At 38.8% G+C, this 25,087-nt stretch overlaps 1 protein-coding gene and 1 long non-coding RNA gene across 2 annotated transcripts; both read left to right on the top strand.

The window, feature by feature from the left end:
- Positions 1–6,812: 6,812 nt before the first annotated feature.
- Positions 6,813–7,572, top strand: RPS17 (ribosomal protein S17). The gene has a single exon (XM_008800973.6). It carries the CDS (start codon positions 6,901–6,903, stop codon positions 7,372–7,374), a length of 474 nt encoding a protein of 157 aa, XP_008799195.3. The 5' UTR covers positions 6,813–6,900; the 3' UTR covers positions 7,375–7,572.
- Positions 7,573–10,855: 3,283 nt separating this feature from the next.
- Positions 10,856–11,380, top strand: LOC148700626 (uncharacterized). Its single transcript, XR_015971110.1, has 2 exons — positions 10,856–10,968; positions 11,154–11,380. It is a non-coding gene; the product is annotated as an uncharacterized LOC148700626 (long non-coding RNA).
- The last annotated feature ends 13,707 nt before the right edge of the window (positions 11,381–25,087 follow it).

Genomic DNA, 25,087 nt, shown 5'->3' with positions numbered 1-25,087 from the left:
TTAAATGCAATTAGAAACATTATTGAATTTTTTTCCTACAATTAAATGGTTATTGACTTATAAGCTGCCTAAGCATAAAGCCAATGTAAGCAGCAGAAACACTAGGAAATCAAGAGTAGCTCTACCAATTTCTGGAACAGGCAAGAAACCTTACCTTTAATATCATTGGCCACCTGATCCCACAACATTATCTAAGAGAACCATAACTTGTGCAGGGCATGCAATTGACCTAAACTGTTTGATTTCAATGACATCCCGAACATCTCCTTAAGCTTCCCAGGAACCATAGCTCTACCGCAAGGTACTGCCTGACCAACAGTTCCAGGTTTGCTTCCGGACAGCAATGCTGCCAGCATACTCTTCAGCAATGCCTGTAACTGATTGCAGAATTTAGCTTTGATCTCCAGATCTTATCATGTGAAAAATCTTCAGTTGCTTCAACAACATGCTGACCTTCTAACAGGTAGGGGAATGCGGCGTCCAACATCTGCAGGAGATGTAGATTTTTGACTTTATAAGACTTTTTTCTTTTTAATTCAGAAAAGTTGCAATAACTAGTCAAATACTAATTACGATATATTGCCAATAAGCATACTACGGGCATGTTGTGCATGGAGAAGGGTCTGCACTCTGTAAGATTTGCCATAAAACCATGTTGTACTGATACAGTATTAGGCACAAAAAAATTAAAGTTGGAGTGACTTGCAAACTGTCAGACATGGACTCTGGGACATGGATTTGCACACAGAACAAAAATGTATTTAAAAAGAATGCTTATGCCAAAATATGGATAGGTAGAATGGTGACATATAAACCCAAATTTGGATAACCAAACTTGATTTTTATGGTTGACATTGAAAAAGTGATAGTCTTTATAGCATTGTCTTAAAATTAGTTGATTTAGAACGTTTAGCATCAATTGTCCATTTTCCTTGTTTTCTTTTCAGACTGAGTTTTCCAGGTCAAGTCCCCATGTCCCAGAATCCAGATAAGATGCTCACCTGATTGTTGGAGAAAAAGCACAACTCCACATCTTCAAGTTTGTCAAAGTCCTAAATAGCTTAGCTAAGCAGATACATCTCATGACATGCACATTCACTTACAAAGCAACTTTTATTAACCCTCAAGATTCTAAATCCTAAAAGATATATTCCCATACCAAGGTACGTTGTCTTGATATTGGATCTCGTACGGGTGCCACCCTGTCATTGTGTCGGTGTGCCTGGTATGGGAGCCGATTCGGTCGTACCGAGTGTCGATATGCCCTCCGTACCATGTACAAGTATCGAACTGGCACGATGCGGTACGACATACCATGTTCCATACAATTTAATACCCTACATGGCTATCATGTTATTGAGCTATCAATTTTGTCCATTAGCTACTCAAAATTTCCACACAACATAAGCCATCGTACACAGTCATTTTCAGTTTTTGACGCTTATCATTGGCTTTCTTTGAGCTTTCCCATCTTGTATATGTGAATTTTCTTTAGATTCCCTTTAAAATAAATGCATTATTCTCCAAGATCAAAGGATATCTACGATGAGCTTCTTGACAACAAGAAGGAGGAGCTAGAGAAGTGGATTGCCTCATACAAGAGCTAGTAGCCCACATATGGACTAATGGTGATGTGTGATGCTTGGACCAGTCCTACCAAGTTGAGCATCATCAACATCTTCATATATTGTGATGCAAAGACTTTCTTCTACAAGTCAGCTGATGCTTCCGATCAGGTGCACGATGCCATGTACATTCTCAGATTGATCAAGTCGGAGAGGAGAATATCGTGCAAGTCAATATTATAATGGGCCATAATGTAAGGTTACCGGAGAGATCTTGATGGAGCGGTGACCCCATATTTTTTGGACCTCATATGTTGCGCATTCTATCGACCTCATGTTGATGGACATTGCGAAGATTCGTAGGGTGCAGCTAACAATGGAGACAACCCAAACCATCACCAGATAGATTTATAACCATACATGAGTCCTATTACTGATGAGTAGGTAAGCAGTGAGAGAGATTTTGAGACCAAGTGTGACATGGTTTGCTTCCAACTATGTTGCACTTAATAGCCTTCTTGAGAGGAAATCAACACTACGTCAGATGTTTGTCAGTCCCACATGATAGGAAAGCAGATTTGCAAGGGCCAACACTAAGGAGAGCACTATCGAGGACTTGATGATGAGGCAGATTTTGGTAGTAGGCCATGAACATAGTGAAGGCTATCAAGTCGTTGTACTAAGTGCTTCAGGACAGCGAGAGGTACCCTCAAATAGGCTTCTTGTATCATATGATGAAAAGGGCAAAGAATTAGATCAGGAAGGCAGATCCGATCCATAATGCTTTCATTGACGATGATGATGATCCTATGATCGAATAGCTTATGGGCTAGCAATAGGAGCCGGAGTTTTGATGAGCAAGCAGTACCTCCACAAAACTGTCAGTTTTGTGGCTAGTGAGGCTAGGATCGATGCAGGACAATAGGCAGATCGCAATATTCCACATTATCTTTTCATCTAATTAGCCACAGCCACAAGGGTCATTGGGGAGCCGGTCATTATATGGCTCCTTGTCCAAGATATCTTTTTAGATATATGATTGAGAGTTAGTTAGATGAGGCCACCACGCTATCCGGTCGACTTAGTCAGGAGAGCGACATCCATACTCTTAGCATAGCCAGGTAGAGAGGGGCACGGAGAATAAGTAGGCAGTTGCTCAGCGTAGCAAAAACAGAAACAAAAGCAGCTGCAACCCTGATGGAGAGTGTGGAGGAGTGAGTTCACTCAGATTCAAAAATCAGGAGCAACAACGATGATAGTTCTTGTAGTCATGGACCTAATGGCCAAGGAGGGAGTAAAGGACATGAGACCACCATTTATGAGACACAGCCGCACGGTGGTCTTCAATTCATCGGTGAGTCCTAGTTTATGCATGCTACATAGGATAAGGACCACGGTGCATGATCTGGTAGAGCCCGCAAGTCTACGATTGTATATAGAAGACGGATTTCTAGAGGTCAATCATAAGGACACGATGTAGCTATAGATGACCTCGTATGTAGAGTAGAACTATAGGCGTATCAGGTTCCGAGTTGTATACTGGATCCTATTACTAGTAGCCACAGACAATTTATAACCCATAGGGATATAGATTAGTATGTTTGAGACATCGTCTTTTGGTGGCTACTACCCTATGAGCTCGGAGCATCTTACGGATCAGATTTTGCTGTCGGTATATTCGAATGGGCTCCTCCATAACCATATTATTAGCTAGAGGATCCTTCTCAGAGCCAAAGCTTCATTGAGAGATCCGAGAGTGCTTATAACCCAGAGCGTGCTCTTTATGGGATGAACATATAAGACTACAATGCTGCTTAGTTGGAGAGGTAGGTTGATGTGCCTTTTGACTATGCTAATGATCCGGATATCTACAAGAGGTATCGTCACTTGACAAAATTTTAGATATTAGTATGTATGTTGTACTTTAAATATATGTAATTAATTATATTATTTTATATTTTTTATCACTAATTAATTTTAGGATATGTCATGTTGCTTCTTATAGCATACAATATCTCACTAATTATTTTATGATATATATCACTTTAAAATAACAAGTTGCATTGTTTAGGTTATACTGGGATCATAGAAATATAAAAAAAATCAAGAAACATACAATTATACTTAAAATCATTGAAAAAGTTGAAAAAAAATGATCACCAATAAATCAAATGTAAGAAGCTTTTTTAAAAAAGATTGGCATGCTGGTTTGGAACTGGCATGCCCAAGCATACCATGTATCGGCACAGTATTGTACCAATTTGCCTGCCGACCGATACCAGTTTGGCGGACATTGCTACCAAGATTGTACATCAAAACAGCCTCTAAGACTTCTATATCCCCAGCATTGAGTTTACTCGCATGCTGTTTAGGCATCGCACTTTCAAAATGAAAATCTGTATAGAATTGATCAAAAGATGGTCGATTTTATAGGTCTGAAGTGAAACACGCTAGCTCTAGATTGCACTGAGACTCTTGCCGATCAAGCTAAATTATGGTATTAAGTAGTTGTCTCCATTCTGCTAGGGTTGGAGACATGAAATAAAATCTTGGCAGACCATATATGACATGCTTTACTGATTTTGAGTTTTATTGGCAATCACAGTTCATTGACAATATTATATTGGTAACAAGCCAATGCCCAGAAGCTTGCTGAAATCTTATCGTCTCACCCGAGGTGAAGCAAGTGAACCATGCAGGACTTCCTGATCACCCTGGAGGCACTTTACATTATTCTCAGGTACTCAAAGTGAAGTGGCTTCAAAAGATAAAAATCAGAAAAGCAAGGTCGACTGTTGTTTGTCCTTGCAGGCAAAAGGTGCTGGTTCTGTTCTCAGTTTTTTTGACAGGATCATTAGCTCTCTCAAAGCACATTGCTGAGACCGCAAAAATACTACAGCATTTCTGTTAGTTTTGGTGATCATTTTCTGAGCTCTTCTAACTTTTATTTTGGAAACTTTCTATATCCCGTGAATTAGTGAAAATTTCATAGTCAGGAATGATTCGTTGAAAATTTCTGCTTTTTGGTTCCAGTAGATCCTCTAAACTGTTTAGTAAGTTTTTTGCAGTTCTGTTTAGTAGTTACCAAACTTTTTACTGCTATGCAATCATTCAGAAAATGTCAAAAAACTCAAACACATCTGAAGTCCTATGAACACTTAGATCCATTTCTGCTCAAATTTATAGTTCTGTTTTGGGATTGTCATAACCATAATTGATCATGGCTCCTTGCATAAACAAAACCAACATAATTATTCATTTTTAGTGCAGAGTCTTTTTCTGTGCGCAGCAGGTACGGGAAAGCATAATTTCTTATAAAATCCTACCAGCAAACATCTTGATTCAGAATATGCTTATAATTTCATTATGAGCATATCTGGAGGATTTGTCTCCTGGATTCCGCAGTCCAGCTTATTCTGATCGGTATGATGGATATGATTTTGGGGCAGCATATTTGCAAGTCACCATGGTGGAGTATGTGACATTGCATAAAGACTTGAATTTGTGATGTGCAGTATAAGAAAACCAACTCCTTTTCTTTTAGAAGCCTAGAAAATTTTGGCCTTTTAGTCCTATTATTATCTTGTTGGCATCACGTAGGCGAAATGCTGGGTAATATCTGGGAGCTATGTAGTTTTTACTTAGAACTAGGTTAAAAAGGGCTTTGTGTTTGGCATGCGTAGGGCGACGAGGCTGAAAAAACCCAAATTAGACTTCTACAATTGCTTTCAGCAAATTCAACAAATTTGACACATACAAAACGATACTCTCTGAAGAACTTGAGCTTAGAAAGCATAATTTTTACACATCTTTATGACATTACTGATCTTCACAACATGTTAATCTGAATTCTTGCTCTATTTTTATAATTTGTGAGAAATCAACTTATATTATCATCAGGGCTGGCCTAACTCTTAGGCGACTGAGGCGGTCGTCTAAGGCCCCAGCCCAAAGAAGACCCACCGCAGGAAAGGTCTCAAAGAAAAAATAAAAAGAAAAAAGGCCCCTCCGGTAAGATTGCTTTAGGCCGGCCCACTGCAGAGAAGGCCTCAAAGACAAAACAGCCTTAGGCCCCAAAATACATTGGGCCGCTCCTGATTACCATATGGATACAACAAGTATGAAGTCGCTTATAAGCTTACCGTGCTTTATGTCCCATGCAAGCATACCTTCTCCAGTTCATGAAACCAGGGCCTTGACTGAAGATCTCGTCTGTATCTCTATTGGCATTGAGGATGTAGAATATTTTATAGTAGATTTGGACTATGCTGTCAGAACCAGGCCAGCTTAAAGCCTGAGCAGTTTGTGGATCAAGTCCTTGATTGCATGATGTGCTGATATATTTATTTGTCTTAGGGTTTTTTTATATATACATCCTTCTAAATATTGAAATTTGCATAAATACCCTCTCAAAATTGATATTTGCATATATATACTCTTATAAATACTTAATTTACATGTATGTCCTTTTTTTTTCCTTGCATATGTACCTACACCATCTAATGTCGTCAAGAAATTAACTGTTTAAAATTAAAAATGATTAAAATATCTTTATGGGTAGATATACAAAAAGAAACATTTATAAGGGTATATATGCAAATAATACTTTGCGAGTGTATTCATGCAATTTCACATATTTAAGAGTGTTTATATTCAAAAAAATTTAGTTTTAAATTTTTCTATTTTAACTTATTTCAACACTCGGATTTATTCTCAATATTTTTCAAAAAATATTGCTTAAGAAAAAGATTGATTCGATAATTAGATAACAAAAAGAGTTATGTAAGTTCTTTCGGTAACAAAAAGAGTTTTTGCATGTTTACCCGCTAAGGGTATTTTTGTCATTGCAATTTTAAACCACTAACTTATTAATGACATTAGATGACATGGGTAGATATGCAAGAAAAAGGAGTGTATACATACAAAACAAGTGTTTGATGAGGACATACATGCAAATATCAATTTTAAAAAAGTATTCACACAAATTTCAATATATAGAGAGTTTGGATTCTATATTGGTGCACATAGCAAAAGGTTGTACACTTTTTGATCACTATCATGTCATCCGACATGAAGATGGATGGCCGCCAAACTTGGCTTGTTTATAATTGGATGATAAGGTGGCAATAGAAGGGTCTGGTCCGGTCTGGCCCGGTCCACCTCTCGACCCAAGCTGCGCGCATCTTGGTCCAACCCTACCCAAACTTGGGCGTTAAAAGGCTAATCCAAACCCCCAAATTTCCCACCCCTATCCGCAGCAAGAGATGTGATAAAAAAGCGGCAGCAGCGGCTCCCTCCCTTCGCCAGTCTCCTCGCTTCTTCTAAACCCCCCGCCATGTTCCTAACCTCCCCTCTCCTCCAACCCTCCTCCTCCCTCAAACACCATCCCTCCCTATTCCTCCATGGCTCCTCTCCGGCCATCACCTCACTCCCCAAGGCGTCACCTTTCTCTCTTTCTCCGGCGGCGCCGCTGCCTCCACCTTCGCTCCTCTCTGTCAAGGCCATGAAGAAGATGCAGGGCCGCGTGGTGTGCGCCACCAGCGACAAGACGGTAGCGGTGGAGGTGGTCCGTCTCGCCCCCCACCCCAAGTACAAACGCCGCATCCGCAAGAAGAAGAAGTACCAGGCCCACGACCCCTTGAACCAGTTCAAGGTTGGCGACTTAGTCGAGCTCGAGAAGTCCCGTCCCATCAGCAAGACCAAGGCCTTCATTGCTGTCCCTGTCACCGCCCGCAATGCCCCCAAGCCCGTCGATCCCGTCCCTGCCGAGCTCCTTGACCTTCCCCTCCAGTCCCAGCAGCAGGCATAACGCGGGACGCTATCTCCATCTTCCTTTTCTCTCTGTTTTCTTCCTATCCGTTGTCCTTTATGGTAGTAAAGTTTATATTTTTATGAAAACTTCGTGTTGCTTGAGTATGTCTAATGCTGGAATGGTTGGATTCCGTCTGTCGGGTGTGTTTTGGCATTGCTTTCTATTACATTCTCCATGTGTTTGATGATCGTTCAATTATGTTCATGCTCTTCAATCTTCTTGACTTTTCAGCTGTTTTGGGCATTTGATGACTTTTGACTGAATGTAGTGTTGAATTTGGTTTGTGGGTATGCTTCTAGTTGATTTCTGCTGATTTATCAATTTGTTTAATGTTTGCTCGGTATAATTTGGAGAGCTCTTTTAGTTGTAGCTGGTTAGTTTCAGTATGCGCTGAGATGATCGTGTGGAATTTTTGGTGATATTTTTGCTAAATATTACCTTTTATGGATGATAATTTTCTTGTGAAATTGGCAAATGACCTGAAATTGTGCTTACTCCCTTTTTAAATTCTTCCTTACAGTTGGACTCTGGTAGCTGACCCCTTGTGGGACTGCACTTAATTTGTTGTTTTTGTTCTTGTTGTGTTCGTCATATGTTTTGTGAGATAGCATAGCTCAGCAGCTGAAATTTATTATAGTGGTGAGATTTGAGGGGATACATGTTGTTTAATTCATGAGTGACTAATCAGCTAAAAACTTATAGTAGGGTTCATCAAGAATTTACAATTTACACTTTGGCCACTTTGTTGTTCAATTGGCAGCTTATGTCAATTATACCTATCTTCATATTTAATGAACCTCATGCTTTTCATGATTCTCCGAGACTTGAATCTAAGAATTTCACAATATTTGTGTTTTTCTTTTCACGAGATTGATTTTGTCCACAATGTTGTTTGCCTATACCATGTATAATCTAACTCGAGGCTATTGTTTTTTCTCCATAAAATGCTCCATGAAATACTCCTTTTCTTGTGCTGCCATACAGCGATTATATTTGATGATATTTCAGAAGTAGAGGAACAAACTTAGACACTGAAGCTACTATTACATTAGATATGTTGTTGGTCTATGCAAATCTTTCTGTTTCTAGGAAGAATAATTAACTGCCAATAAAACTACTTGCAAATTTTAATGCTGAAAATTGCCAAGTTCCGAGGTCTTTACTGTCACTACTTTAAGCTCAAACTATTAGTTACTTAGCTGGAAACATTTTTTTAATGCTTAGCATTTATGGAATTGGAAAATGTTTTGGGGCATGCAGAGTTTTGTTACTTTGAGTGCAATTTCCCCTTCTGCAGATCTGAATCCAGTCCACTCCTCCCAAGGAGTGGGGTGTTTTCCACTGAAAAGGCCAAGATTGCCAAGTAGAATCTCGACTCAAACATGAATTTGATGTAAGGATTAGTATACTTATAAAACAATTGAAAAAATGCTAAAATGACCAATATATGCTAGTGTGTATTATGAAATTTTATTTTTGGTGCTACTGATATTATTGGCCTATTATAGTCTAGTTTCAATAATGTTAGACTAATTCCCTTTGTTTATGGAGGGTGTTCTGCTTCTGATATGTTGACTAAAAAAAGTAAGATACGCCATACCGTATCGAATTGGATTGTACGGACATATTGTATGGTACTTGTTCACTACCGGTATACGATACAGAGGACGTATCGACACTCGGTATGCTGAACCGACCCTTGTACCAGACGTACCAATATAGTAATAGGGTGACACCGATGCGGAGCCCGATATCGAGATGGTGTACTTTGTTGAAAAGGTTCAACAAATTTCAAAGTTTTCTATTGCAAACCTATCATGTGAATTTATAAAAAAATATAGTCTGACTACCAATAAAGTGGTCTTTTAACAGTTTTTAGGTCTGATGCTGAAGCTTTGTTTAGATTTTTTTGATCATTACTTGATCATAGTTTTTTTATTAACCTAATAAAGAATTTAGTGAAGAATAAGGACACCTAATTTCATAAAGTTATTGAGACTTTCTGAGATTCATACTTAGGTTGCCTACAATTATCATTCCAATATGGCGCTACATATTCCAATTGTGCTTCTTCTAGATTCGAAAAGAGAATGTAGTGAAGGTTGCTCACAGGTATCATGAGCATAAACTATGACCTATAAGTTGTTTCCTACTACTGTCCAATTTGTTTCGTTGGTTTCATGGCTGGCTTTCTCTTGTCCAGAGTAGCTTCAACACCAATTTTGGAGGGATGGCATAAATGCATGAGTCACTTGCAAACATTTTAAGTCTTGATGTTTATGGAGCTTTGATCCATAATGCCAACTGTGTACCTCATAAAGAGAAGCTTGTCAGTTAATTTTTATGCATTTAACCTCTGGGTCCCAACTTTACACTATCTGAAGATCCTAGAATGCTGTGATTGTATAGTAACTTGTGCGAAGCTGGACTGCCACCTGATCTGAAGGAAATTAATTCTCTCAACAAAGCTGGCTTTATTCTTGAGACATTCTGATCAACCTTAATAGAAGGTGATAGGTGTGCTTTGTGCTTTATGATGCTTCTTTTTATGTTCCGGCATCATTTCTTATATGTTATAGAGTTGTAATCTTAAGATTGCACTTTTCCATAATCCCATTATTATGAATGACTTCTTATTACTATAGCTAAGAAAAATTTAAAAACTGTTCCATTACAAAACTTTTATAGATTGGAACTAGATGAAAGCAAAATCCACAGCAATCTTTTCCTCCTCCGATACTGCATATTTCCGGCTACTTGACTTGTCACCATTTAGCTTCTTGAAGGCCATTATTTCGCTGAAGTCGAGGAAGCTTCTTTTGTAAACTTGGATGCCACTTGTTATCCCATTAAAATTAGATTAGAGGGCAGATAAACTAAAGAGAGCCCGTATGCTGATATATGGCTATTTCACCCTTACTCAAGAATTAAACCTTTACCAGATTGTAGGATAAGCAGTAATGCTGTCAACATTAAATCTTTTTTTTTTCAAAAAGATGTGGTGAATAAATTAAATTGGATTGCAATTTGATTGTGAATTACAAGAATCAATTTTTGCTTTAAATGAGTTACAAAGGGTTAGTTTTCTATATTGTAGAAATTAATGTTTAACTGAAATTGGTATATATTAATCTTATCAAATATATAACTGAAGAAATATTAGTTTTCAGACATATATAATACTGAATTCAAACTAGATATATAGATCATGGCAAGGTTAACTAAATAAACAAATTGTGATAGCTCTATGCAACTCAATTTTGCTTTTTTACTTTACATAATATTAATATTTTACCATTTGTTTTTACCCTTGGATGGTACATATTTCACGTGAAAAGCATCTACTGTAACGATGCTTGTTGAATAAGGTATTGATTCAGAATGTGCACTGGTGAGTATGCTAATCGAGTCCAACAGATTATTTCAATAGTACACTGTAAGACAATGGAGAAGTTTTAAGGGAATATGTTACAAATTTTCAGTGTTAGTGAAAATAGGGACTTGTATAAATTAGTTGTGCATCGGTGCTGCAGGAAAAGGACTAAGTGGTGGTGGGCTATAAGATCTTTGTGCTTCTTTTAGTCCATGCTGGTATGTTTGGATCTGCATCCCTCCTACAAGTAAAAAGATGATGTTTGTTTGTGAAAGAGAGTACTAATTTTAAATTTCAAAGTCAAGGAAGCATCAATTTCTTATGGTTCAATCTTATTTATAGACTGGAATAATTGAGGGAGCTATCCAGATGTATTGCTGAAACAATTATAACCTGCCTGTAGGAGTTGCAGGTGCCAAAAACGTCTGGAGTAAAATGACAAGGCAAGGAGGATATAACAGGAAAAAGTCTGGAGTCTTGGTGCCATTGTGACCATAGGTGGGCTTTTGAATATGTTTTAAGTATGAAACTGTGGTTTCTTGTCAACAGGCCATTACTGTATGTGGTATCTGTCATCAAACTAGACCTTTATTTGGTTATATATTGCAAATTGCACTCTTGATCAAAACATCTAAGCTTCTACTTTTCCGATGGTTGAAGGGATTTTTTTTGTCCACCTGTCATATTTAGTGACTAACTGTGGAATGATTACATCAAAAAAGATTTACTGTGGAATGTGCAGTAAAGACATTTTGTTGATCTAGGTTGAGATATCACTGCTAAACAGGGTTTCATCTCCATTATTGCATGGAAACTTAATGATTCTGAGGGAACACAACTTTTTGACTTAGGTGCTGCTTTGTTTGACGCTGCATTTACAGTTTTTGTGTTCAAGCCTCTGCTTTCACTTGATTCAGATTCTATGAAATTTAGGTTCTATGCCTTTCATGGTGAGGCATTTTGCCTTTCAATCTTATCATGCAAGATGTTAGGACATATTTCTAAGATGTTAGGTGCTAAACAGGGTTTCATCTCCATTATCTTGTCATAAAGATTGAATTAAGATGCCTTCAAGAAACTAGATCTATATATCTAGTAGCAATTGGATATGTACTGAAAAACTGACGTACTAGATCAAGAGTAGGAGTAGGAGCTGCTGGAGTTTGGAGCGAGACCGCGCCTGTCAAGTTTACCTTCACAAAGCTTCTGATGGTACGGTTTGACACGATGTTGTTGAGGTTTGAAACGAGACAGTGCCTGACAAGTTTACCTTCGTTATGTTTTTGATGGTACGGTTTGACGCGTGTCACCACCACCTCCATGGAGGAACAAAAAAGAAGAAAAAAACCAGCAAGAAGAACAATTGTGTTTTCGGTTTGGGAGAGTGAACACCCAAACCCTCTGAGCCTCTTATGTGAAACACTTGGAAAGAAACACACCAAAAAAAGATCCCCCTTTCACGTGAAGAAAGCACCCACGACAGCCCAACAATTTTTTTTTTTTTTGTTATTGAAAGTCAAATAAAGAATAATGAAAAAATAACAAAAAATAATTAAAGAGAAAAGAAAGAAAGAAAGAAAGAAGACTATGATTTTATCAGGATTTTGACGAGAAAAAGAGGGTTTTGAAAGCCGCCAAGGTTGGAGCCTTGGCTATCCTCCAAATGAGGCAGAGGAAATAGAGAATCTACGAGCGACGACGATCACAAAAAATATGGAAGAGTGGACAGTAGCAGATTACGTGATTGGTGGCTCTGATACCATATTGAAAAAAGAAAAAAAAGAGAAAAATTGTATTTCTGCCCGTCTGTTACAATGTACAGGAGCAGCCTTTATATAGACTAAGAGGCGGACGAAGTTTAGTAAGGCCGACTAAGTTTGGCACAATCAATTACAAATCAATGAAGGTAAAGTTTGGTAAGTCCGACTAAATTTGGTATAATCAATCAAGGTAAAGTTTGGTAAGGCCGATTAAGTTTGGCACAATCAATCAATCAATGAATGAATTCTAACACCTTCTATTGAATTTAAAAAGAAAAAGGAGAAAAATTAGCAAGCGGTGCCTAGCCTTTCCACGCCCACATCCAGGCTCTATTATTTGTCTCGCTCTCTTTATTTCTAGTCGCTACTCTTCTTTTCATCCCTTCCTTTCTCTCCTTATCCCCCTCCCTTCTGAACAATGGTATTCCATAACCAAGAAACCACCTTCCCACAATCTTTGTTTTTTTGGCTTTCTTGTCAGCCTACAATAGTTTGGCTTTCTTGTCAGCCTACAATAGTTTGGCTTTCGTCCAAAGATCTCATTCCTCTCCTCTCCATCACTCTCCGTCTAAGAAGAGTTCCCTGGGTCTTCCATGGATCTATCCTCCTATGGGAGTCTCCAAATAGGGGGCGGGACGGGTTGGTACAATGAGCGTGGCAAGCCACGTGCGAGAGCCACACGTGGCTGCCTAGCTTTCTCGAAGAACAATAATGTTACGTCTCTTTTTCTTTTCAGAAAATAATTGTATAAAGTCCACACTCATTTTTGCATTTATTATTTTTGATAAATAGATTAGATCTAAACAAATCATTTTTAGTAAGTTATGTGTCACGACAATGGATATTATGAATCAAAATTGTTGCAGATATTACTTAGGAATATGATCAATTAAAAAAATTAAACTACATGGCATGTAATAGTCTTGTATAAATGCCATCGTGGCCATCATTTGGTATAACTATAAATCCTATAATACACTCACACAGACCAAAATGAATAAAAGATGCACGCTTACAACCTTTTATATTCTGGCTGTCTTGTGAAAGCATCCGCGAGGCATGCGAGGGGAATCACTCATCCGGAGTACGGCTCCCTTTGCTTCTACGTAACACAAAAAAAGCTATTAGGAGAGGGACAAGTCTTGGATGAGGACGTACTGAAGCTTCAATCACAGGAAGCTAGTCAAATGACCATAGGCAGATCCTAGGGCTTCTCAGAGCCTATAATAAGGAGCTCCATTTATAAGAATTCTTTTGAGGGCAGAAGTCCCAGGCCACTTCGTTGGAAAAGAGGGATGCAAACAGTGTTGATAAATAGGTTGAAGCGTATTTTACCGTAGCTAAACACATTCTTTTGGCATAAGAAATCATGCATTCCTTAGAGAAAACACTCCACACAAAAAGTCTAATGGTACTCAAAGTAGATATGGAGAAGGCCTATGGCAGGGTGATAAGGTGGCAGTTTCTATTCATCCATTTTGGGTTTCCTGACAGAGTTTGTAGTGGACAATGATATATGTCTCTAATCCACACTTTGTGCTTCTAGTGAATGGTATGCCTACTGACTGGTTTATGCCCTCTACAAGGCTAAGGCAATAGCGCCCGCGATCTCTCTATTTGTTTATTTTGGCTAGTGGATTGCAATGTGCTTAGGGCTTATAGACCGAACAGAATGGTTCTTCACATTTCTCATGTCCTTTTTGCAGGTGATTGTTTGTTAGTGGCCAGAGCAACCATTCGGGATAGTATATGTTTGAAGCTAATCTTTAATGCTTATTGTGCAGTTTCAAGGTAAGCAGTCAATGTAGTAAAATCTCATATCATATTCAAGCCAACCACTCCTAGAGCTCCTCAGGAGCAGCTCAATGTATTTGGGGGTCTAAGACGAATTTACTAAGAGAGATCTTTTTTCTTTTCATTTTGTTTTTGAGGCCTTTCCTACAGTGGGCCGGCCTTAAGCAAACTCACTAAGAAAGGCTTTTTTTCTTTCTATTTTGTTTTTAAGGCTTTTCCTATGGTAAGTCTTCTTTGGGCCGGGGCCTTAGGCGACCGCCTCAGTCGTCTAAGAGTTGGGTCGGCTCTGAAGCCACTCAGACTTAGATCTATTTTATATTTCAGATGCACATCAAAGAGCTGTTGGGAAATACTTGGGTATGCCATTACCAGGTACAAGGCTTGCCTCGAATTTTTCTTTTATGATGGACAAAATGGCAGCAAGGATTGAGAGTTAGCAATGGAAGTCTCTCCTTTGCGGGGAGAGAAACCTTGCTCCAATCAATGTTGTCATCCATTCCCTTGTATTGCATGTCGTGCATCTATATTTCTCTATCAGTCTTGAAACAGTTACAGAAAAGCTTTCGAACTTTCTTGTGGGGTCGTCACCTAGCTCGACGGGTCTACATTTGGTTTCATGGTACAATGTATGTATGCCTAATGCAAAAGGCGTCCTCAGTCTTTTCCTCCTCCTTTTTTTTGGAGGGGGGTCAAAACGACATTTCATTTCAAATAACTCTAACGTAAGTATAATCTGCCAAATCAAGTAAAAATAAACAGTACAGTGGGTATGAAATGCATGCCTCAGTCTTCAATCTATACAAACTACATCGGGAGTCTCTATGGGCCAAATTGGTGAATGCTAAATACAAATTCAGAGGTTCTTGGTGCTCTTATGCAAAACCTCATTGCTGTTCCATGATCTGGTCCAAAATATGCCTGCATGTGCCTCTTATCCAGCATAATTTCTCATGGTCTGTGGGCAATGTAGTAATGTGCTTCGTGAACCTTGGATTTCTACTACTCTTCTTATTGCATGGCCTACTTATGTCAACATAGAAGTGAATCTTTCATCTATGTAGGTGGATGCTTTTATCACAAACATTAAAACTTGGGTGTTGACCCCCTAATGGATTTTGATGAATACAAAATACTAGAGTATAATTCCATTTATCTTAACAATTTATTTGAGAATTTCAGGTGATTAATTAACAATATTGTTAAGAAATGTCTAGGCAAGTTCCCATAATTTTTAAGGATTTATTGAAGAATTTTTGAGTTGAAGAAAATAGATCAGGGACAGCCGAGACGTCTCCGGGTTGTCTCAGAGACGTCTCTGGCACAAACAGGAAGAACTGGCACGTCTGGAGACGTCCCCGGCACCTGGCGAGGCGTCTCGTAGGGTCGGAGTCGACTCTCTCAGAGGCGGAGTCGACTCTCTCAGAGGCGGCAGAAAGGCCGATTTCAAGGGATGCGTGCGAGTCGTCTCCACAGGACGTGGAGTCGTCCCCGCGAGTAAAAAGCAGACTTCTGGAGTCGTCCCCGAGGTAGCAGAGTCGACTCTCTCAGGGTATTCCAGAGGATGTCTTTTTCGATGATAAAACAGCGGAGACGTCCCCTGAAAAAGCGGAGTCGACTCTCTCAGAGAATTCCAGAGGACTTGTTTTTCGAAGATAAAACAGCGGAGTTGTCCCCGAGGCAGCGGAGTCGTCCCCATGCAAAAAGTGCAAACATCCCGAGACGTCCCCGTAAAGTGCCGAGGCGACCCTCTCAGAAAAACAGAAAAACAAGCATTCAAACGGTTCATCATCAGAGTCGTCCCCGTAAAGCGCCGAGTCGACCCCAAACAATGTCAAAAGAAAAATCTTACAGCCGAGACGTCTCGCGTTGAAGCGGAGACGTCTCCGGAGCGCCTGGGACGCGACTGACACCTTTTTGCAGGTTTGTTTGAATTTCAAACGTTTCTTTCTTTGTGTCTAACGGCTATATTTGCTTTTTGGGCTATAAAAGGGAGCTCTTAAGTGCCTTCCGACAACTTCTCACCAACCCAACACAAGATCATTCAAGAGAGAAGTAAGAGAAAAAGGTTCAAGGGAGTTAGTGCATTCAAGTGAAGAAATCAAGTGCTTTCAAGCTTTCCAACTGATTTCGAGCTCAACTACTCTCTCCCGATCGGCATTCAAAGCTCACATTCAAGATAACGCGATCCACATCGGAAGAACCACCATTTCCCACGCTTCCAACGGCTAAAAGGGTTCTTCCGGGTTTTGTTATTTCTCACTGTTTTATCTGCTTATTTAGAGCTTTCAAATCTTTTGTAAAACCTTTGGTTATTGTGCTTGTTCCAGTCAAGGGACTTGGAACAAGGGAAAGGCGTCCCAAGCCTAGGTGAAATTGGGGGTTGTAGGGTTCGTTGTTAGCCCGGTGTAAAACAACGAGTTGGGTAGTGCACTCGCAAAACTACCGGACTGTAATCTTGGATTATAGTGGAAATTCCCAAAGGTGCTTTGGGGAGTGGATGTAGGAGCAGTGGAAGCTCCGAACCACTATAAAACCTTGTGTTTGCGATTGTCTGTTTTCATACCTCTATTTTTACCTTAGCTCATACATTTGTGTGTTTTATTTTTAATTGGACAAAAAGTTTTAAAACACCCAATTCACCCCCCTCTTGGGTGACCATCTCTGGGCAACAAGTGGTATCAGAGCAGGTGCTCTGTGTATTTCTTGAAGACCTAACCGTCTTGGCCAAAGATCTAGATGGCAACACCCTTCAACAATGTTCCTGCTGAGGGGCAGGCAACCAATAGACCTCCACTCTTCAATGGAACAAATTATACCTATTGGAAGACTAGAATGAAGATCTTTATTCAAGCACAAGATTATGCCTTGTGGAGGGTCATAATCAAGGGACCACACGAACCATCTCACATGGTTAATGACATTCAAATTCCCAAACCTGAGGAGGATTGGGATGAGAATGATAACAGGATGGTTCAACTCAATGCTAGAGCCATGAACTCATTATTTTGTGCTCTAGATGTGAATGAATTTAATAGAGTCTCCACATGTAGTTCCGCTAAGAAAATATGGGATAGGCTTGAAGTTACCCACGAGGGTACAAATCAAGTCAAAGAATCTAAAGTGAACATTCTAGTTCACAAGTATGAGTTATTTAAGATGGAACCCAACGAAACCATCTCATGCATGTTCACACGCTTCACCGATATAATAAATGGTCTAAAGAATTTGGGCAAATCCTACACTAACCCAGAACTTGTGAGTAAAATTCTCAGGTCCTTGCCAAAAGCATGGGAAGCGAAGGTCACGGCGATCGTGGAAGCTAAAGACCTCAACACATTGGGACTTGAACAACTATTGGGCTCATTGATGATGCATGAGCTCACAATGAAGCAACATGAAGAAGAATTGCCAAAGAAGAAGACAATCGCACTCAAGGCTACTTCGAGTGTGTCTGAAGAAGAAAGTAGTGAGAGTGAAGAAGAAAGCGAAGATGAGGACTTGGGTTTAATAGTAAGGAAATTTAAGAAATTCATGAGAAGAAAGAAACCCTTCCCAAGAAAGAAGTTTGGAGGGAGAAATGATTGGGAAAAGAAAAAAGATAAGGAAAGAGACCCAATCATTTGTTATGATTGCAAGAGACCGGGACACATCCGTTCCGAATGCCCTCAACAGAAGAAGCATTTTGGAAAGAAGAAGAAGAAGGCATTGAAAGCAACATGGGATGATAGTGACACATCATCCTCCGAGGAAGAGAAGGAAGAGACCGCCAATTTGTGCTTCATGGCATTCGAAGACGATGAGGTAAGTCATAGCTCAACTACAAATTTTACTTTAGAAGAATTATATGAAGCTTTTCAAGAACTCATGAGTGATTGTAGTATGTTAGGAGCAAAGAATAAAGAATTAAAAGCCTCCAATCAAAAACTAAAGGATGATATTGAAAACCTATTGATTGAGAAGGAGAGCTTCAAAAATGTTAATACCATTGACCTAGAAAATAAAAATTCAAAACTTAGCATTGAAAATGAAACCGCAAAAACACAAATTAAGGAATTAAATCTAAAAGTTAAATTTCTACTCAATAGTAATACCTTACTTGCGCAAAATGTTGAACTCCTTAAAAAGGATAAGGAAGAATTAGTTAAAGAAAATGTGGATCTCAAGAATGAGGTACATAAGTACAAACTAATTGTTGAAAAATTTGCACATAGCTCTGAAAAGTATTCTATCCAATCAAAGAACTGTTTTTAATAAAGCCGGTCTAGGATATAAAACTAGCAAACAACAAAAGTATCTAAAGAATTTCTTTGTGAAAGCAAAAGATGTCAAATCTGAAAAACCTACATGCTTTCATTGTGGAAAAAGTGGACATAAAGCCTACTCTTGCATTCAAAGAAAGATTCAAACTAACAAGAGTACATTTGTAAGAGGTAAAAACATAACTAAAGTGTGGGTGCCTAAGGGAACCAACTATACTAACCAAGAAGGATCCAAGAAGACTTGGGTACCTAAGAGCATCATTTGATTATTTTGCAGGTATGCCTTGCAGCCGGAAATAGAAAGAGAATGTGGTATCTTGATAGTGGTTGCTCAAGGCATATGACCGGTGACAAGAGTCTCTTCGTCACCTTGAAATCAAAAGAAGGAGGAGTAGTCACATTTGGAGATAATGCTAAAGGTCAAATCGTTGGTGTTGGTAAAATCTCCATATCACCCTCCTCTTTTATTGACAATGTATTGTTAGTTAATGGACTAAAACATAATTTATTAAGTATAAGTCAATTTTGTGACAAGGGATTTAAAGTGTCATTTGAATCATCACTATGCATAATTAGTAGTCCAATTGACAATGAGATCATACTCACAGGACATAGGCATGGAAATGTTTACATGGTAGATCTTGATGATCTCACCATGAAGGATGGCCAATGTCTTGTAGCCATAGATCCCAAAGTCAATGAGACTAGTTGGTTATGGCATCGTAGGTTAGGGCATGCTAGCATGGATTTAATCTCTAAATTAATTACAAAAGATCTAGTCAAAGGACTACCAAAAATAGACTTTGAAAAGAACAAAATTTGTGCTGCATGTCAATTAGGGAAATAAACAAGAAGTTCTTTCAAGTCTAAGAACATAGTCTCAACATCAAAACCCTTAGAACTAATTCACATGGATTTGTTTGGACCCACTAGAACTGCTAGTCTAGGGGGTAAGAAATTTGGTCTTGTAATTGTTGATGATTTTTCACGTTTTACATGGGTTTCATTTCTTGCACATAAAGATGAGTCCTTTCCCGCTTTTATCAAGTTTCATAATAGGGTTTCGAATGAACTCAATCTCAAACTAAAAGCAATTAGGAGTGATCATGGTACCGAGTTTGAAAATCAACACTTTGAAAAATTTTGTGACGAAAATGGTATCAATCACAATTTCTCGGCCCCTAGGACACCCCAACAAAATGGGGTGGTAGAAAGGAAGAATCGCACACTAGCAGATATGGCTCGTACCATGTTGTGCGAATCGGATCTACCAAAATATTTTTGGGCTGAAGCAATAAATACTGCATGTCACATTTTAAACCGTGCATTAGTCAGATCAATTTTAAAGAAAACACCTTATGAGTTGCTGAATAATAAGAAGCCAAATATATGTTACTTTAATGTTTTCGGTTGTCGGTGTTTTATTTTAAACAATGGAAAGGACAATCTAAGTAAATTTAGTGCTAAATCAGATGAGGGGATCTTCTTAGGTTATTCCTCATCTAGTAGAGCATACAGGGTCTTCAACAAGAGAACTCTTGTTGTTGAAGAATCCATTCATGTTGTTTTTGATGAAGCTAATGGAGATTCTTCTAGAAAAGAAGAAGATAGTGATGCAGGTATACTTGAAGACAGAATGAAGGAGTTCTCCATACAAGACAAACAACTTGAAGATGAAGTCAAGGAAGATACAATTCAGCAAGATGAAGAAGATCAACCTCAAGCAAGAAATCAAGATCTTCCGAAGGAATGGAGGTATGCACATGGTCATCCAAGGGATTTAATCCTTGGTGATCCCTCACAAGGGGTAAGGACAAGATCCTCTCTAAGAAATACTAGTAATTATCTTGCTTTCGTTTCACAAATAGAGCCTAAGTCACTAGAGGAAGCCGAAAAGGATGAAAATTGGATAAATGCTATGCAAGAGGAATTAAATCAATTTGAAAGAAATCAAGTTTGGACTCTAATGAAAAGACCCCCTAATGTTTCAATCATAGGCACCAAGTGGGTGTATAGAAATAAACTAGATGAAGATGGAATAGTTATAAGAAACAAAGCTAGACTAGTTGCCAAAGGCTATAATCAGGAGGAAGGAATAGATTTTGATGAAACTTTTGCTCCTGTTGCTAGGTTAGAGGCTATTAGGCTACTTTTGGCATATGCTTGCTTCATGGATTTTAAACTCTATCAAATGGATGTAAAAAGTGCATTTTTAAATGGTTATATAATGGAGGAAGTTTATGTAGGACAACCTCCAGGTTTTGAAAACCACTTACATCCAGATTATGTTTATAAATTACATAAAGCATTGTATGGACTGAAACAAGCCCCTAGGGCATGGTATGAAAGATTAAGTAATTTTCTAATTGAAAATAAATTTAAGAGAGGAAATGTAGACAAAACCCTCTTCATTAAAAGAAAAGGAAATGACTTATTGCTTGTACAAATTTATGTGGATGATATAATTTTTGGTGCTACTAATGATAGTCTTTGTCAAGAGTTTGCCAAGCTTATGCAGGGAGAATTTGAAATGAGCATGATGGGTGAGCTCAACTTCTTCCTTGGGCTACAAATAAAACAATCAGAGGAAGGCATCTTCATCAGTCAGTCCAAATATATCAAGGAAATGTTGGAAAAATTCAAGATGAAGGATGCAAAGGAAATCAGCACACCCATGGGCTCAAGTTGCAAGCTTGACAAAGATGAAAAAGGTAAAAGTATAGACTGCAAATTGTACAGAGGTATGATAGGCTCTTTACTTTACCTTACTGCTGGTAGACCAGACATATTATTCAGTGTTTGTATGTGTGCTAGATACCAAGCATGTCCTAAGGAATCACACTTGCAAGCTGTTAAAAGAATTTTTAGATATCTAGTAGGGACATTTAATGTAGGCTTATGGTATTCTAAACAATCTGACATAAATTTAATTGCTTATTCCGATGCTGATTTTGCCGGGTGCAAACTCGACAGAAAAAGCACAAGTGGCACATGTCAATTCTTGGGTGCTAATTTGGTTTCTTGGTTTAGCAAGAAACAGAATTCAGTTGCCTTGTCCACAACTGAGGCTGAGTACATTGCAGCTGGAAGCTGTTGTGCCCAAGTTCTATGGATTAAGCAACAACTTGAAGACTTCGGTATCAAAATGGACAATATACCAATTAGATGTGATAATACAAGCGCAATTAATTTAACAAAAAATCCTGTCCAACACTCAAAATCAAAACATATAGAGATTAGGCATCACTTTATTAGGAATCATGTGCTGAAAAATGATGTGATGATTGAGTATGTATGTACTGAAAATCAATTGGCCGATATCTTTACAAAGCCCCTTTGTAAAGATAGGTTCAACTATTTAAGGAATGCTTTGAGCTTGTATGATCCTAGCAAATAAATTGAACTTGTATTGCAATGCTTTGCTACTCAAACTAATAATCCACCTCAAAGTCACAAATAGCAAACCTAGTATCTATTAAGTGAAAACATGAATCTATCTAAGTTAAATGACGAACTGTTTGACTTTTCGGAGGATGGTTACCCTCCCTTGGACTCTTCATGGAGATATTTTCAGAGCCTATTTTATAGGTATTCGAAATTTGGTCAAACATTCCTCATTTCAATATTAATAATTCAAAAATCATTATCAAACTTTTATAGGGTATATTATTAAAGGGAAGGATCACAAACAAACTCACTCTATATTCACCAAAAGAAATCATGTTGATTAGTGTGGTTAAATAAAATAAATTGGGAAAAGATAGAATTCAGTCTGAAATTTTTCAGTGCCGGAGACGTCTCTGGCAAATCGGAGAGACGTCCCCCCGGCGAGACGTCTCGCGTTAGTCGCGGAGACGTCTCGGGGACCGAACGAGGGTTTTTAAAATAGGTCGAAACAGCTCGAGCCGACCCGAGCTATCTCTTTCGTCCCCAACAAAATACAAAACCCTAGCCTCCATTTTTCTCTCCACCTCAAACCGAACCAAAACTCCCCATTTCCCTAGGATTTCCGAGCCATGGCACCTAAAAGAGCTAGGAGAACAAGTGGGAGGCGTCCTAGGGTAGCGACCGACGCCGAGGAACGGAGGGAAGAACCTTCCGCACCGTCTCCTCCGGTTGCTCCGCCAACCACGACCATTTCCTGTGCGAATCGCACAGTAACCACGGGTAGGTTTATAGATTTCCATTTTTTAGAAAGTGAGGGGTTCTCTATTGGAGAGAGACTCCGTGCCCAAGGTTGGGAATATCTTTGTACTCTCAACACATCAACCTACCCCAGTCTAGTTAGAGAGATGTTTAGTAATATGGCCTTAGGGGACTCGGGGTACACTGCCTATGTCCGAGGGACATTGATAGAGATCAATGAGGATACCCTATCTAGTGTATTACAAATCCCTAAAGACGGTGAGGCTCCGACCTCACATCCCCAAAGGAAAATAGCCCTAAACCTAGTTTTAGGACGAGAGGACTGCGGCCCTCTTGATGTGGTTAACTCACAAGACCTAAATGCCGAGATGAGACTACTTTTGAGTATTGTCAACCGGGTCTTGTTTCCAAAAACCGGTCGCTTCGATTTTGTTTCGGAGCGAGATTTAGTCATCATGCACCACATCCTACTAGGGATTCCCCTAAATCTCCCTAGACTTATGCTGAACTACATTTCTATATGTCATAGGTATTTTAGGTTTAGCATACCCTATGGGATGATCTTTACCCTAGTATTCAAACATTTCAAGGTTCAAATTCCAGAAAATGAGCCTGCAAAACCCTTGAGAAACACCGACTACTATAATGAAAGCACAATGCGTAGAATGGAGTTTCACAAGGTAGATGGGTCTTGGGTCAAGGTACCAAAAAGAAAATCTCAAACCTTAGAGCCCGAGATCCCACATCAGGAGCCTGACCACCACTCTCCTCCACATAGCCACATGGCCTTCCCTGATGTTCCCTCCAGCTCAGCTGGACCTTCCACATTTGTGCCTCCTCCTCCTCCAGTCAGTGGGCCCTTCTCCCTATCAGAAGAACAGATGCGCACTTTAGCATCTGTAATATGCCAGCAGATGAGGGAGGAGATGAGATCGATGATTTCTGCTGAGTTGGCCCCCATCAGAACCTCACATGAAGGGCTTCTACAAGAGTTGAAGGAAATTAGAGCCCAGATAGAAGCTACAGCGACAGAACTAGTTCATGTGAGTGCCACCCAATCCTTCAGATCAATTGAGCTACAGGATGACTTGAAGAGCATATCAAAAAGCCTTCAAGAATTGACAAGCCCTGGAGGCAATGTGGGCACTGTGGTTGCCCAACTTAGAGGAAGAATTGAAAGGGCAAGCATTAAATTTGAAGCACTAGTGGCAGCCTTCCATCAATCTCAGGGAGATCAGTTTAGAACTCTACTGGATTCAATAAATGGATTTATAGAGGCAGCGGCTAGGGCTATTGAGCAACGTCGCAGGTGAAGGACATTTTGTAAACATCTAGGGCTCATCTTTTTGTAAAACCCTAGGCTTATTTGAAACTTCTTTTGTATTAGGAATCAATACTTGTAATGATTTCCTTTTTAACCTTGTAATGACTTCAAATGATTGCAATGATATATGAATGTCATACAATTCCTTTTGAAACTTTGTATGTTTCTAATTCTGTGGGATCAAACTTTGCGTATGTGATTCTGTGTTGTGCCATAAAAATCTCATAACATACCTTAAGTGTTCAAATTTAACACAATTTATCAATGCATATAAAACAGGGGGAGCACATCTTGTGATAACTATTTTAAACAAAAAGAGGAGTCTGAAATGAATTCCAAAACAAAGGGGGAGTGAAATGAATGCTGAATTCTTTAATAAAAATAACTTGAATATCCTTGAGTGGTTCATGGTAATATGCTGAATTCTACTAGGAATTGAGTTTTAAGTACCTAAGGATAATTTGTCCCCTTCATTGTTGATGACAAAAAGGGGGAGTAGAACCAATATGGATATTGGATATATTGGAATGCAAAATTTATGGAGTGTATTGAGTCGATATATGTATATGGAGTATATGGAGTAGAACCTAAATATGGAATGCAAAATTTACACTCATACTTAAAAAAATTGAATTAGAAAAAGATATAATTGAAGAATATTGGCCTTAAGATAATTGCCCTTCTGGAAAAGAAAGGGGGAGTCAAAAAGAACTTAGCCTTCAATTGTCTTTAGCATCAATATTTCATTAATTTAAATTTTAACTTGATTCAAATTCAGTTGATATGCTAAAATTGCTTAAAAGCTATTAAGATCAATCTTATGCATAAGGATGGAACTGAAAGTTGACTATTTTGAATTATGCACACTGTATCTAGCTCAAATCAAAACATTATACTTGTACATCTGATCAAATACTGTGTATATGTTTAAATTTCGAATTTTGCATATACTCAGTGTTTTGTCATCATCAAAAAGGGGGAGATTGTTGACCCCCTAATGGATTTTGATGAATACAAAACACTAGAGTATAATTCTATTTATCTTAACAATTTA

Source organism: Phoenix dactylifera, chromosome 11 (assembly GCF_051530095.1).
Source record: "Phoenix dactylifera cultivar Ajwa chromosome 11, Ajwa_hap1_PhDact_Kaust_v1.1, whole genome shotgun sequence".
In the NCBI taxonomy this organism is placed as follows: Eukaryota; Viridiplantae; Streptophyta; class Magnoliopsida; order Arecales; family Arecaceae; genus Phoenix; species Phoenix dactylifera.
This window is presented reverse-complemented; position numbering and strand designations above follow the sequence as displayed.

Coding starts and splice junctions, on each gene's coding strand:
- RPS17 (XM_008800973.6), top strand. CDS start 6,901: ATGTTCCTAACCTCCCCTCTCCTCCAACCCTCCTCCTCCCTCAAACAC.